This window comes from Erpetoichthys calabaricus, chromosome 1 (genome assembly GCF_900747795.2).
Source record: "Erpetoichthys calabaricus chromosome 1, fErpCal1.3, whole genome shotgun sequence".
NCBI classification, from domain to species: Eukaryota; Metazoa; Chordata; class Cladistia; order Polypteriformes; family Polypteridae; genus Erpetoichthys; species Erpetoichthys calabaricus.
In genome coordinates, this window is record NC_041394.2 from 338,954,470 (window position 1) to 338,971,363 (window position 16,894).

The 16,894-nt window shown below is 40.7% G+C and overlaps 1 protein-coding gene across 1 annotated transcript in view; it reads left to right on the forward strand.

Moving 5' to 3' along the window:
- LOC114667326 (zinc finger protein 883-like) overlaps positions 1 to 4,268 on the forward strand; it is a 62,836-nt gene extending 58,568 nt beyond the window's left edge. Inside the window, exon 4 of the mRNA XM_028822605.2 lies at positions 2,473 to 4,268. Within this exon, the coding sequence (XP_028678438.2) occupies positions 2,473 to 2,993 (521 nt within the window). The 3' untranslated portion in view covers positions 2,994 to 4,268. The remainder of the gene's footprint in view (positions 1 to 2,472) is intronic.
- The last annotated feature ends 12,626 nt before the right edge of the window (positions 4,269 to 16,894 follow it).

Consider the following 16,894-nt stretch of genomic DNA (forward strand, 5'->3'; position numbering starts at 1 on the left):
CATATTCTTTCTTTTCTCAGACTGTAAACTAATTATGTAATTCATAGTATTTCACCTTCCATTCCTTCCCAAGTTTTAAACTTTAAAATGGGTTCTTGGCATCTGTACTTATTTCCCATTCCCAGGTCATTCAATTAAATAGACTTTATTTAACCTAAGGGGAAATTTAGATGCATACAGCAGCAGAAACATAAAAGACAAAGATACAGATTCACAGGACAAATAATACTGCCGAACAATCAATTAATAAATAAATTAATATTGTGCAGAAATTTCAAAAGAAACTTAATGAGTACATCAGGAGTATGCATTGAATTGCCTGATAGCAGTGGAGAAAAAAGATCCCTGGAGGCATTACTTAGCACACCATAGAGGAATGAGCCTATGGCTAGAAATTCTTCAAGAGAGCACCTCCTGGAGGGGACGGAGGGGATTTTTCATGATGGCCTCCAATTTTGCCATCATCTTCTTTTTCACAACAGCTTCCTAGTTTTAGCCCTATGGTGGTGCAGGCATGCCTGATAAATTTGTTCAGGCAAATTGAAAAAGAAACCATCTTTGAACAGATGCATAAGTCACTGATACAATAATGGAAGAATGTACAAGAAAGGACACTTGCAGTGCCTGTAATTAAAGTCTTGTATATTCAGTTCATCCTGAATCTTTTGAGCAAATAATTAAAATGTAACATAAACAATCTGCATTTTAAAAACTGAACATTTTCCACTCCAGGACAAAGGTATGTGTTAATTGCAGAGCTAAGTAACTTTGCTAATTTCCTGGGAGAGCTAAGTAACTTTGCTTTTTTCCATTTTAGTTTTGTATAGTGCTCTTCATGGGCGGCATGGTGGCACAGTGGGTAGCGCTGCTGCCTCGCAGTTGGGAGACCTGGGGACCTGGGTTCGCTTCCCGGGTCCTCACTGCGTGGAGTTTGCATGTTCTCCCCGTGTCTGCGTGGGTTTCCTCCGGGTGCTCCAGTTTCCTCCCACAGTCCAAAGACATGCAGGTTAGGTGGATTGGCGATTCTAAATTGGCCCTAGTGTGTGCTTGGTGGGTTGGCACCCTGCCCGGGATTGGTTCCTGCCTTGTGCCCTGTGTTGGCTGGGATTGGCTCCAGCAGACCCCCGTGACCCTGTGTTCGGATTCAGCAGGTTGGATAATGGATGGATGGATGGATGGATAGTGCTCTTCATTGAGTATAGGCATGGAGTGCTTGAGGTTTCCAGCTTTAATACTGTGACAGAAGTAATTCAACCAGACATAACTTACAGACATTGTAATGGTGAGTCCCTGTCTTGCACCCCAAAGCAAGAGGCTGAGTCTCAGTACTTTAACAAAACCAGCTTTAATCAGGTTGAAACAGGATCAGCATGGTTATTAATTGTAGTGGGATCTACCGTTCTCTTATATATAAGAGACAACAATCAGGCAGGGTCATGACCAAGTTAGTGGCCAAGTAATACTGTGCCTCGACAACAGGGGCTTATAGCACGACTGCGATTGGCTCATAGTTGTGTCCGCGACGCTATGCAGTGGTGCTGCAAACCCGCGGTTGCCGTGGCAATGGTCAAGCAGTTCTCCACAGACGTGGTAATCGCGCTTTGGCGTGTCATCCCGTTTAGTGGGTCCTACAAGAGTTCAGAAACCTCACAACATGAGCACACACACTAGATTAGATACAGAGTAAAACTAAGTAAGTGTCAATTTAATCAGTATAAATAAATAAGGACAGTAACATGCTGAATTACATAATACAGAGTATGTGTCACAAAGCTGAACAGTCCTAGTGTCCCCTGCCTCTTCCCTTCAAAGCAGACACAAATGATCCTGGGTTTTCTCATCTTTATTTTTTCTCACAGACCATTGCAGCCCTTGTAGGTCTGTACATTGATATTTCACCTTCTACTTGTATAATGCTGTATTTTACTTTATTGATTCAAATAAACCATTTGGATATACAGTATGTTTGGAGCCAATTAACTTTAGTCTAAAAAGAGAAATGTTGGGGCTCATTCTGATCATGAAAAGTTCATTTCACTTGAATGGCATGGAATACTGTTTTACAGATAAAACTGTCTTTAATATCATGGTAAGTGAAGATTATAAATAAAAATGATAAATAGAAACAAAATAGTTTAAAATATTTTAAGAGTATGATAACATTATGAGTCAATGTTAACAAAATGTGGCCACTAATTTTGTCAATTAGGCCTGTCACACGTGATATGTTTATTCTACTGTTTCTGCTTCTTGGCTCCAGTGATTATGAGTGTGTGGTGCACAGTTGTAATATAGAGGGGAAAATGAAAAGTTGAGTGTCTTTCAACATGCAACCTCAGTTTTATGATGTCTTATTTTAACAAAAGCTTGTTCTTAATTTCAACCATCTTTTATTGAATATTGTGTATTAATGTAAATAATAGAAAAGTGGGAAGTAAGGTATTATTTTTTCTTTTAATGTTATTACAGGAGACAAACATCACTGCTGTTCTGAATGTGGCAAACAGTTCTGTTACAGTAGTCACCTTTGGAGGCATATTAGAATTCACACTGGAGAGAAGCCATATTGTTGTTCAGAATGTGGTAAACAGTTTTTGCAAAGTACCCATCTTCAGAGACACATTAGAACTCACACTGGAGAGAAGCCATATTGCTGTAATGAATGTGGTAAACGATTCTGTCACAGAAATGATCTTCAGATCCACAAAAGAATTCACACCGGAGAGAAGCCCTATTGCTGTATTGAATGTGGCAAACAATTCTATCGCAGGAGTAATCTTCTGAGCCACAATAGAGTTCACACCGGAGAGAAGCCCTATTGCTGTTCTGAATGTGGCAAACAATTCTGTCAGAGGGGTGATCTTCAGAGCCACAGAAGAATTCACACTGGAGAGAAGCCATATTGCTGTAACGAATGTGGCAAGCGTTTTGGCCACAGAAGTAACCTTCAGAGCCACACAAAACTTCACACTGGAGACAAGATTAAAAGATGAATGCCTAATAATGGCTGGACAAGATTGCAGCATGTGCAAAAGTTGGCTAAGGATATCAATAGAAAAGAATTTTATAAAAAACAGAGCTGGAGATTTTCACACATCTGGTTGCTATGTGTAGGTTCCTGATGGCTGCAAGTAACAACAATGTTATTAGACGACTAATTTGCTGGGAAATTTGTTTAAAATATGGTTTTAATGCACTAGAAAGAAACTGGAATCACAATCCAGACTTCATAGTTAATCACCTGGGACAAACCAATACCAAATGAGAGGACAAGAGACGCCAGAATATTGGGCATACAGTGGTGTGAAAAACTATTTGCCCCCTTCCTGATTTCTTATTCTTTTGCATGTTTGTCACACAAAAAGTTTCTGATCATCAAACACATTTAACCATTAGTCAAATATAACACAAGTAAACACAAAATGCAGTTTTTAAATGATGGTTTTTATTATTTAGGGAGAAAAAAAATCCAAACCTACATGGCCCTGTGTGAAAAAGTAATTGCCCCCTTGTTAAAAAAATAACCTAACTGTGGTGTATCACACCTGAGTTCAATTTCCGTAGCCACCCCCAGGCCTGATTACTGCCACACCTGTTTCAATCAAGAAATCACTTAAATAGGAGCTGCCTGACACAGAGAAGTAGACCAAAAGCACCTCAAAAGCTAGACATCATGCCAAGATCCAAAGAAATTCAGGAACAAATGAGAACAGAAGTAATTGAGATCTATCAGTCTGGTAAAGGTTATAAAGCCATTTCTAAAGCTTTGGGACTCCAGCAAACCACAGTGAGAGCCATTATCCACAAATGGCAAAAACATGGAACAGTGGTGAACCTTCCCAGGAGTGGCCGGCCGACCAAAATTACCCCAAGAGCGCAGAGACGACTCATCCGAGAGGTCACAAAAGACCCCAGGACAACGTCTAAAGAACTGCAGGCCTCACTTGCCTCAATTAAGGTCAGTGTTCACGACTCCACCATAAGAAAGAGACTGGGCAAAAACGGCCTGCATGGCAGATTTCCAAGACGCAAACCACTGTTAAGCAAAAAGAACATTAGGGCTCGTCTCAATTTTGCTAAGAAACGTCTCAATGATTGCCAAGACTTTTGGGAAAATACCTTGTGGACTGATGAGTCAAAAGTTGAACTTTTTGGAAGGCAAATGTCCCGTTACATCTGGCATAAAAGGAACACAGCATTTTAGAAAAAGAACATCATACCAACAGTAAAATATGGTGGTGGTAGTGTGATGGTCTGGGGTTGTTTTGCTGCTTCAGGACCTGGAAGGCTTGCTGTGATAGATGGAACCATGAATTCTACTGTCTACCAAAAAATCCTGAAGGAGAATGTCCGGCCATCTGTTCGTCAACTCAAGCTGAAGCGATCTTGGGTGCTGCAACAGGACAATGACCCAAAACACACCAGCAAATCCACCTCTGAATGGCTGAAGAAAAACAAAATAAAGACTTTGGAGTGGCCTAGTCAAAGTCCTGACCTGAATCCAATTGAGATGCTATGGTATGACCTTAAAAAGGCGGTTCATGCTAGAAAACCCTCAAATAAAGCTGAATTACAACAATTTTGCAAAGATGAGTGGGCCAAAATTCCTCCAGAGCGCTGTAAAAGACTCATTGCAAGTTATCGCAAACGCTTGATTGCAGTTATTGCTGCTAAGGGTGGCCCAACCAGTTATTAGGTTCAGGGGGCAATTACTTTTTCACACAGGACCATGTAGGTTTGGATTTTTTTTTCTCCCTAAATAATAAAAACCACGATTTATAAAATGCATTTTGTGTTTACTTGTGTTATATTTGACTAATGGTTAAATGTGTTTGATGATCAGAAACATTTTGTGTGACAAACATGCAAAAGAATAAGAAATCAGGAAGGGGGCAAATAATTTTTCACACCACTGTAATTATCAAAGAAAAACAGTCCTGGATAACTGAAGTGTCCAGTCTAAATGATAATCAGTTCTCCAAGTGAATTGCAATTGACACTCAGTTCTGTGTTCAATAATAAAGTGCAAAGAAATGCAATCCAAGATATGCCAGGTGTTGAAGAAAACAACAGAATAGTGCCTGCCATGCTGTGATCTATGAGGCTAATAAGCAGAAATTGTCAGGTCCATCTTGACATCCTACTGAGTGTCATAATTCCATAAGAACTGCAGAAGAAAGTGTTAATGGGAATAATGGAGGTGCCTCATGCTGTCTCTGCAGTCTCCAAGAATAAGAAATCCAGCAGTAGACCTGAATGGTCACGAGTTACTTTCACTCTTGTCTGGATAAGTAAGCACACCAAGAAAGTTTGGAGAAGGAAACTGTAAGAGAAGCCCTAAAGGAGCAAGTTGGTGGGTGAAGAATGACAGAACAGAGGAACGAGTAAAATATAAATCTCCAAGATACTCAAGTCTTGATGAGTTCCATCACATGGTAGGCTTTTTTGTTACAAGATCCATCCCAAATTTCATCAGAATGAAACTACTGTTCTGGTACGAAAAGGATCCAAAAAGGTAATATGTATCACTGGATAAATAGGTGCCCACACTATGCCTCAACACTTGAGTAGGTGATGGTGATCGTGCAACATCTTCAGATGAAAATAAAAAAACTCAAATGTGGTGTCAGTCCAGATGGATGGTATTTCTGGCCACACCACAATGGAATAAATCTGACCACAAAGCACAACTTTTGCAAGAATTTAAGAGGACTGGACTGGATCGTGCACTGCCAGTTTCATACAGCAAAGCAGAATTTCAACTTTCTAGAGCACAAATGCATTAGGAAATATGCTGCCCTCCTGCTTCAGCCCCATGTAAATCAGAAACTTACCTTTTATGTGTGTGTGTGTGTGTCTTTTGTGGATATTGTCTTATTGTCAACTATTCTACTAAAGTGACACATGTTATGTTTTATCTAGGATTTGTTCTTTTTGTATGCCTTTTCTGTTTATTTTACAGTTGTCATTTGGTTTTGTTAATACTGTTATGTTTATTTTTATGTTTTATTTAGTACTTATATGAAATAATTTTTCTCTTATGTATCCATGCAGGTGGCGCAGTGGTAGCACTGCTGTCTCACAGTAAGGAGATCATGGGTTTGTTTCCCGGATCCTCCCTGTGTGGAGTGCTTTGAGTAGTGAGAAAAGCACTATATAAATGTAAAGAATTTATTATTATTGTTATTATTGTTATTATTATTATTATTATTATTATGTCCCTTGTGCTCTGTGCCTGGTGCCCCAAGAGGCGGGGCCTCCCTGACATCACTGCTGCTGGGTCCTCCCTCTGGCTTTGTAAATCACCCAAAGAGGAGAAGTCAGTGGCAGTTCGGTGATTGCATTCAGAGTCTCTTGAGTGAGTATTGCTTCTCAAATAATTTTTTCTACAACTTTTTTTTCTGCTCTGCCTCTGGATATTGCTTACATATTGTATTTTTGGCCACACACACACTTTTTGTTCTTATGATTATCTTGTGATTTTTTTTTTTTTCTCATTTAAAATAAATATTTTTGTTTATAAATATTCTTTGTTTGGACGGTCATTACAAGCCACAGTTTTTACAGTTTATCTCCCTTTAAAGGTATTTTTTTGTTTAATTTGACATTTCTAGTATTTTGATTGAGTGCAGCCTACAGTTAGCAATTGTAGGGTTGTCTGATTTGGAGTGAGGCTACTTTGGATAGGATAGTGGTGGTCCTGGCCTGCTCTAGTGTCCTATTTTTGAGGCTGTGCTCCCTTTTTGCTATGGTCCTACATCTAAATCACAACAACATACAAGGTGAGAATTTAATAGTGCTGTCCAGATAAGACAATAAGCTTGACTTGAATCTTACAGCCATCATATTATCACTGTAAATTTTGCATATTCTCCTTGCTTTGCTTTCCTTCCAGGTACCACAGTTTTCCCACGCATCGCCAAAGGCATTCAAGGTAAGGTTCTTGGCAATCCCAAATTGATCATGTGTAAGTGTGGTTGGGTACATGAGAAATTTGTATTGCATCCTGCTTCTCTGCCTGTCAAAGTTTTCAGACCTTGTCACTTCCTGCATACTTTATTATGTGGTAGATTTAATTTTAAGTGGAAACGTTTGCCTATTAATCCGCATACAACAACCCAGAATGACAGAGTGAAAAACGTTTTTTTTTTAGAAAGTTTTGGTAATTTTTTAAAAGTCAAAAACTGAAATCTGCCATCCCTAGAAGGATTCAGACCCTTTGTCGAGGCACTCCAAATTGTGCTCAGGTGCATCCTGTTGTCTTTCATTCTCCCTGAGATGTGTCCAGAACTTGGTTGGAGTTCACCTGAGGCAAACTGAATTGTTTGTACATCATTTTGAAAGGCAAATGTTTACTTGTTTGTAGAAGGTCCCACAATTCACACTGCATATCAGAACAAAAACTAAGCCATAAAGTCCAAGGAACACTCTGTAGATCTCAATAATGAAATTATGGTGAGGCATAGATCAGGGCAAGCAGATACAACCATTTCTAAAGCTTTCAGTGTTCCCAACAGCACAGTGACTTCAATAATTGTGAAATAGGAGAAGTTTGAAACCACCAGGACTCTTTCTAGAACTGGCTGTCTGGCCAAACTGAGTAACCAGGCAAGTAGGGCCTTGGTCAGGGAGAATTTGGCTCAGTTCTAAAAGAACTTCAGAAGTCCTCTGCTAAGATCGAAGAACCTGTGAAAAGGACGGCCATCTCAGCACTACTCCATGAATCAGACTAGACAGAAACCACTCTTGCGATAAAGACACATGACTGCATTTCAAAGACTCTAAGATCATGAGGAAACGGATCCTCTGGTCTGATGAGACAAAAGTTGAACTCTTTGGGCAGACCTCCAAGCAGCACCAGACACTGTTCACCACCTGCCTAATACCAGCCGTACTGTGAAGTATGGTGGTATCAGCAATATACAGTCATGGCCAAACGTTTTGAGAATGACACAAGTATTGGTTTTCACAAAGTCTGCTGCTTCAGTGTTTTTAAATCTTTTTGTCAGATGTTCCTATGGTATACTGAAGTAGAATTACAAGCATTTCATAAGTTTCAAAGGCTTTTATTGACAATTACATTAAGTTTATGCAAAGTGTCCATATTTGCAGTGTTGGCCCTTCTTTCTTTTTCAAGACCTCTGCAATTCCCCCTGGCATTCTGTCAATCAACTTCTGGGCCAAATCCTGAGTTTGGAGTTTGTCACAATTTGTGTGATTTTGTTTGTCCACTCGCCTCTTGAGGATTGACCACAAGCTCTCAATGGGATTAAGGGCTGGGGAGTTTCCTGGCCATGGACCCAAAATTTTGATGTTTTGTTCCCCGAGCCACTTAGTTGTCACTTTTTCCTTATGGCACAGTGCTCCATCATGCTGGCAAAGGCATTGTGTGTCACCAAACTGTTCTTGAATTGTTGAGAAACGTTGATCTCGGTGGATGTTTTGGTCCCATTCTTTATTCATGGCTGTGTTCTTGGGCAAAATTGTGAATGAGCCCACTGCCTTGGCTGAGAAGCAACCCCACACGTGAATGGTCTCCATGACACAGGATTGATAGTAGTGCTCACATTTTCTTCTCCAGCCAATCTTTTTTTCCAGATGCCCCAAACAATTGGAAACATTCATCCAAGAAAATGACTTGACCCCAGCAGTCCTCAGCAGTCCAATCCCTGGACCTTTTGCAGAATACTCATCTGTCCCTGATGTTTTACTTGGTCTCTTTGCTGACCTTCTTGACACCAGGCCATCCTCCAAAAGTCTTTGCCTCACTCACACCTGCCAGCTGCCATGCCTGACTAAGCTCTGCCCTGGTGGTGCCGGCAGCTGAATCAACTTTAGGAGACAGTCCTGGCACTTGCTGGACTTTCTTGGGCACCCTGAAGCCTTCTTCACAACAATTGAACCTCTCTGTTGTAACTCAGTCAGCATGACAGAGTGATCTCCGGCCTTGTCCTCATCGACACACTCACCTGTGTTAACAAGAGGATCACTGAAATGACGTCAGCAGGTCCTTTTGTGGCAGGGCGGACATGCAGTGGAAATTAGTTTTTTGGGGATTAAGTTCATTTTCATGGCAAAGAGGGACTTTTGTGATTAATTGTAATTCATCTGGTCACTCTTCAGAACATTCTGGAGTATATGCAAATTTCTATCTTAAAAACTGAGGCAGCAAACTTTGTGAAAATTAGTATTTGTGTCATTCTCAAAACTTTTGCCCATGACTGCTGTATCAGGGTGCTTCTCAGTGACAGAGACTGGTCAGAATTGAGGGAAGGAAGAATGCAGAATAATACAGAGACGTCCTTCAAGAACACCTGCTCCAGAGTGCATGCCACCTCAGACTGGAGTGACGGTTCAACTTTCAGCACAACAATGACCTGAAGAATTCAGCCAAGACTACACCGAATTGACTTCAGAGCAAGCCTCTAACTGTCCTTAGGTGGCCCAGCTAAAGCCCAGTATTAAACCCTTAGAACAACTGTGGAGTAACCTGAAGATAGATAGATAGATAGATAGATAGATAGATAGATAGATAGATAGATAGATAGATAGATAGATAGATAGATAGATAGATAGATAGATAGATAGATAGATAGATAGATAGATAGATAGATAGATAGATAGATAGATAGATAGATAGATACTTTATGGTAGTTTATAGACATTTCCTATTCAATCTAATGGAGCTTGAGAAAACCTGTCAGGAAAAAGGGGATACACTGGCTAAATTCAGGTGTGCAGAGCTTGTAGAGACTTATCCAAGCAGACTAAAAGATGGACTTGCTGCGACAGGAGATTCTACAAAGTAATGAATTAAGGGTCTGAATACTTCTATGGATAAGAAATTGCAGCTGTTAATTTTTAATTAAATTGTAAAACTTTTCTGAAAGGGTGTTTTTCACCAGCTGTTATTAAGTGTAAATTGATGGTGCATTCATCCATTTAAAATGAAATCTACAATACAGTAAAGTGTGCCGAAAGTGAAGGGGTCTGAATGCTTTTTGAATCCATGGTATATGCAGTCATATGAAAAAGTTTGGGAACCCCTCTCAGCCTGCATAATAATTGACTCTACTTTCAACCAGAAAGATAACAGTGGTATGTCTTTCATTTCCTAGGAACATTTGAGTAGTGGGGTGTTTTCCGAACAAAGATTTTTAGTGAAGCAGTATTTAGTTGTATGAAATTAAATCAAATGTGAAAAACTGGCTGTGCAAAAATGTGGGTCCCCTTGTAATGTTGCCGATTTGAATGCCTGTCACTGCTCAATGCTGATTACTTGCAACACCAAAATGGTTGGATTAGCTTGTGAAGCCTTAAACTTCATAGACAGGTGTGTCCAATCATGAGATATAAAGGTATTTAAGGTGGTCAATTGCAAGTTGTGCTTCCCTTTGACTCTCCTCTGAAGAGTGACAGCATGGGATCCTCAAAGCAACTCTCAAAAGATCTGGGGCCTCATGTATAAACGGTGCGTACGCACAGAAATGTTGCGTACGAACCTTTCCACGCTCAAATCGCGATGTATAAAACCTAAACTTGGCGTAAAGCCATGCACATTTCCACGGTAACTCATACCTTGGCGTACGCAATTTCTCCGCTCGGTTTTGCAGACTGGCGGCACCCAGCGTCAAAGCAGTGCTACTGTTCCTGTGTGGTTACTCTTTCTTAGATCCACATCCACGGCGGCAGCTTTATCAAATACACTGAAATTAACCGCATATCGTTCATAAATTTAATGCATCTGATTGTAATTAACCTGTAACAATATAATGGTCCACAGAATGGTCAAACTACTGTTCCTGTGTGCTCATCCTTTCTTTCTTAGCTCCACATTCCTGACGCAGCTTTATAAATACACTGAAATTAACTGCATATTGTTTATTAGTGTAATGCATCTGATTGTAATTAACCTGTAGCAATATAATGGGCCAGGGAATAGCCATAGTATTCCAAATACCATAACTGCTTTAGCGTTGTTATGCTCACTGCATCTTCTTCTTCTTTTTGCTGTTCCCGTTAAGGGTTGCCACTGCGGATCATCTTTTTCCATATTACTCTCACTGCACCACTCGGAGTATTTATATCACTGCATCTGAGTGTGAATCACAGCAGCAGATGATCGGAAAGAGAATTATCGGTATACAGTTTCAAGTACACACTACCTCAACCACTGCAAAAAGCGTCAAAGCCTTTCCTGTACGGACCTCGCGTTTCAGAAACAGTTTAATCCGAAGAACTATAAACGCACTCAATCAGTCCATCTAGTGCTCCTTGTAGAACTGTTTCTACATATAAGTACAATCACCTCACTGTAAACTTGCACTACAGTTATAATATTGCACAACCTGCGCTACTTTATAAAGCGCGTATGATGACAATATCATTTTTAAGATGAAATGCAGCAAAATATGTTGCTTATAGTATACAGATAAAACTTTAACTTCATTTAAATAATCTGTATTGTTAATAATTAAACATGTGAGGACACGGTGCCGCAGCGTATAGCTAGTTCAAGGATAGCTCCTGCCTTGCGCTGTATTCTTGCTGGTGCTGACGCGACACTGGAAGGATAGAAGAATAGAATAATTAAACATGTACTATGAAGATATTTCAATGTTCCTTAAAAGTTTTGAAGAATCGGCGTTCTAAGCTTACAAATGGCTTAACGTCTATTACAGAGCTGATTGTGTGGCGATTGAAGAAAGAAAAGTAAGGACAGGAATTGGAGGTTAGTACATTTGAAAGAGACAGTACTTCTGTAATAAATTATTTCATCGAAGGTCGCACATGGTGCAGCAAGCCTCTTGCGTGAGATATGAACAATCACTGCGCCACCGTGTTCCCATGTTTAATAACATGCTTTCATTCCTATCATCATGAAAATGATATCACGTATACATCTCAGTATTTTAATTATTCAGAGAGCTGTAATATCTCAAATGTAATGCATTCTGTGTCCTGTCGGAGAAAGAGAAAGAACGGAAGCACGTAGTGATTCACACACATAGAGCACATAGAAGATCAAACACAGAACAAAGCATTTAACACGCTACTTGAGAAACTAGTAAAATAAACGATTTTAAGATGAAGTTTATGATGTTCTACTTTAATGGCAAAATAAACTACGTGATTAAAGTGGAAATTTCGAGATTAAAGTTGACATTTCGTGCTTTTTTCCCCACTGTGTGCCTATGTTTTTTGTTTGTACCCTAATAAGCTTTCATATGACACTCAGACGGTGGGCTACGATTCGCCTTTTCACAGCGACTTTGATATGTGATTTCTTTTTTATTTCGGCACTGTGCGACTTTGTGAATTTGATCTTTCGAGTTTTTCCGACACTCTGTCACTCGATCAACTTTCTTCTGTTGATTATACCACTGTTTAAACCAACAAATAGTACGTTTTTCCTTTGCCTCCACTTGGTATTCGCTGAAATTCTTATATTTTCCCCTGTGCTTTTCCCATTGTCTTTTCACAGAAGGCTATTTATATTGATTTGCATATTCAAAGAGGCGTAATTCTGGGAGGAGTTGGGGCGGGACAGAAGGCGCGTGCACGTGCGTTACTTTTCACGCTGATCGGGATTTATGTAGTGGAAGAACGTGAAAGTATGTGTGCGCACAGATTCCTGCATCTTGATTTTTCTGTGCGTACGCACAATTCCGCTTTTGTGCTTACGCCATGTTATAGTGTGAGTTCTACGCACGGCGTTATACATGAGGCCCCTGAAGACAAAGATTGTTCAGTCTCTTGGTTAGTGGAAGGCTACAAAAAGCTATCTCAGAGGTTTAAACTGTCAGTTTCAACTGTAAGGAATGGAATCAGGAAATGGAAGGCCACAGGCACAGTTGCTGTTAAACCCAGCAGGTCTGGCAGGCCAAGAAAGATACAGGAGCGGCATATGCACAGGATTGTGAGAATGGTTACAGACAACCCACAGATCACCTCCAAAGACCTGCAAGAACATCTTGCTGCAGATGGTGTATCTGTACATTGTTCTACAATTCAGCGCAATTTGCACAAAGAACATCTGTATGGCAGGGTGATGAGAAAGAAGCCCTTTTTGCACTCACACCACAAACAGAGTCGCTTGTTGTATGCAAATGCTCATTTAGACAAGCCAGATTCATTTTGGAACAAAGTGCTTTGGACTGATGAGACAAAAATTGAGTTATTTGGTTGTAACAAAAAGCTCTTTGCATGGCGGAAGAAGAACACCGCATTCCAAGAAAAACACCTGCTACCTACTGTTAAATCTGGTGGAGGTTCCATCATGTTGTGGGGCTGTGTGGCTAGTTCAGGGACTGGGGCCCTTGTTAAAGTCGAGGGTCAGATGAATTCAACCCAATATCAACAAATTCTTCAGGATAATGTTCAAGCATCAGTCACAAAGTTGAAGTTATACAGGGGTTCGATATTCCAATAAGACTATGACCCAAAACACAGTTTGAAATCTACAAATGCATTCATGCAGAGGGAGAAGTACAATGTTCTGGAATGGCCGTCACAGTCCCCTGACTTGAATATCATCGAAAATCTATGGGATGATTTGAAGCAGGCTGTCCATGCCTGGCAGCCATCAAATTTAACTGAACTGGAGAGATTTTGTATGGAAGAATGGTCAAAAATACCTCCATCCAGAATCCAGACACTCATCAAAGGCTATACGAGGACAGTGTCTAGAGGCTGTTATATTTACAAAAGGAGGCTCAACTAAGTATTGATGTAATATCTCTGTTGTGGTGCCCAAATTTATGCACCTGTCTAATTTTGTTATGATGCATATTGCATATTTTCTGTTAATCCAATAAACTTAAAAATGTCACTGCTGAAATACTACTGTTTCCATAAGGCATGTCATCTATTAAAAGGAAGTTGCTACTTTGAAAGCTCAGCCAATGAGAAACAAAAATCCAAAGGATTAATAGGGGTTCCCAAACTTTTTCATATCCATCCATCCATCCATTTTCCAACCCACTGAATCCAAACACAGGATCACAGGGGTCTGCTGGAGCCAATCCCAGCCAACACAGGGCACAAGGCAGGAACCAATCCCGGGCAGGGTGCCAACCCACCGCAGGGCACACACACACACACCAAGCAGACACTAGGGCCAATTTAGAATTGCCAATCCACCTAACCTGCATGTCTTTGGACTGTGGGAGGAAACCGGAGCGCCCGGAGGAAACCCATGCAGACATGGGGAGAACATGCAAACTCCACGCAGGGAGGACCCAGGAAGCGAACCTGGGTCTCCTAACTGCGAGGCAGCAGCGCTACCACTGCGCCACCCACTTTTTCATTGTACATATACAATGCCCTCTGTAATGTTAGTGACAAAGACACATTTTCCTTGATTTACCCCTCTGCTCCACAGTTTAAAATTATAAGTCAAACAATTCAGACGTGATTAAAGTGCACATTGCAGACTTTCATTTAAAAGGATTTACATACATTTCAGTCACACCGTGTAGAGATGACAACATTTTTTATATGATTCGTCCCATTTCAGGAGACAATAATGTTTGGACACTGCAATGGCAGGTCTATTAAAGCCATCATCATATTTAGTCCTTTGTTGCATGTCCCTCTCATGCAAAGACTGCTTGAAGTCTGCGATTCACAAACATCACCAGGCACTGAGGATCTTCTCTGGTGATGCTCTGCCATGCCTCTAATGCAGCCATCTTCAGCTCCTGCTTGTTTCGTGGGCTTATTTCCTTAAGTTTTCTCTTCAGCATATGGAAGGCCTGCTCAATTGCATTTAAATCAGGTGACCGGCTTGGCCATTCAAGAGTTTTCGGATTTTTAGCTTTGAAAAACTCCTGTGTTGCCTCAGCAGTGTGTTAGGCTCATTATCTTCTTGTAGGATGAAGTTCCGTCCAGTGAGTTTGGAGGCATTTACTGAACTTGAGCATATCAGATGTTTCTACACACCTCAGAATTCACTGTGCCACTACCATCAGCAGTTCCATTATCAATGAAGAGAAGTGTGCCAGGACCTTTGGTGCCATAAATGCCCAAGCCATAACTCCCTCACCACCATGTTTAACAGTTGAGGTGGTCTGCTTTGGATCTTGGGCAGTCCCTTGTTATTTCCACACTTTGGTCCTTCCATCACTCTGATCAGGTTCATCTTTGTCTCATCTGTCCACAAGACCTTTTCCCAGAATTCTGCTGTCTCTTTGAAGTCCTTTTTCATAAACTGTAAACTGGCCATACTGTTCTTGTGGCTAACTAGTGGTTTACATATTGCAGTGTGTCCTCTGCATTTCTGTTCATGAAGTCTTCTACTGATAGTCATCTCTGACACACACACACGTCTTCCTCCTGAAGACTGTCTCTGATCTGTCAGACAGGTGTTTGGGGCTTTTTCTTAACCATAGTGAGGATTCTTCTGTCATCAGTAGTAGAGGTCTTCCTTGGCCTGGCAGTCCCTTTGATTTTACTGAGCTCACCAGTGTGTTCTTTCTTCTTCATGATATTCCAGACAATTGATTTAGGTCATCCTAAGGTTTTACTGATGTCTCAAATGATTTTGTTCTTGTTTTTCACCCTCATAATTGTTTCTTTGACTTTCATTGGCACAGCTCTTGTCTTCAGGTTGAATAATGGCAACTACAGACTCCACCAAGGTATCTAATGAAGCCATGAAACACACCTGAGGAATCACAAACACCAGTGATGCCAATTGTAGTAAACATTATGGTGTCCTGAAATGGGGGGATGGTGCAGAAAAAGTGTTGTCATTTTTACATTGTGTGGCCAAAATGTACGCAAATGCCCTTAAATAAAAGTCTGCAATGTGCACTTTAATCACATCTGAATTGTTTGATTTGTAATTTTAATCTGTGGAGCAGAGGGGTAAATTAAGGAAAAATGTTTCTCTGTTCCAAAGATTATGGAGGGCACTGTAGGTAACAAGACCTTAACAAACACTTCTTGAGGCTTCATAACACTTATAGTCAGTCAGTCAGTCAGTCATTTTCCAACCCGCAATATCCTAACACAGGGTCACGGGGGTCCACTGGAGCCAATCCCAGCCAGCACAGGGCGCAAGGCAGGAACAAACCCAGGTAGGGTGCCAGCCCACCACAGTAACACAGAGTATTACAAAATATCTATTCATCTCTGTAATATGACCTACTAACAAAATATTACTTTGGAGTGGTCTGAGATGGCTTAACTGAGATGCATTTATCTTGCTGTTACATATTTAGTATAAGACCTGTGAGTCCTTCATCCATCCATCCATCCATCCATTTTCCAACCCGCTGAATCCGAACACAGGGTCATGGGGGTCTGCTGGAGCCAATCCCAGCCAACACAGGGCACAAGGCAGGAACCAATCCTGGGCAGGGTGCCAACCCACTGCAGGACACACACCAAGCACACACTAGGGCCAATTTAGAATCAGCCAATCCACCTAACCTGCATGTCTTTGGACTGTGGCAGGAAAACGGAGCGCCTGGAGGAAACCCATGCAGACACGGGGAGAACATGCAAACTCCACACAGGGAGGACCCGGGAAGCGAACCCAGGTCTCCCAACTGTGAGGCAGCAGCGCTACCCACTGCACCACCCTAAGTCCTTCATATTCATAAGTAATTTTATCAGCATGTTAATATGCCACACTGCACTGAAATGAATAATCCATCTACTGATGTTTTCAAAGTGTAATAAAGACCAAGAGAAGCCTTTGTTGATGTCTTGTTTCAAATGAATAAATCAGTAATAGATGCATTTTTGTATCACCTAAAGTGTTTCCAATATTTTTAAAAGAAGTCTAGCATTGGGTCAGTAGAATGAAGAAAAAAATGAAAGTTTAGGAAAATGCATAGTCTGGACAATATAGAAGATGACTATATTAAAAATGTCAGAAAATGAG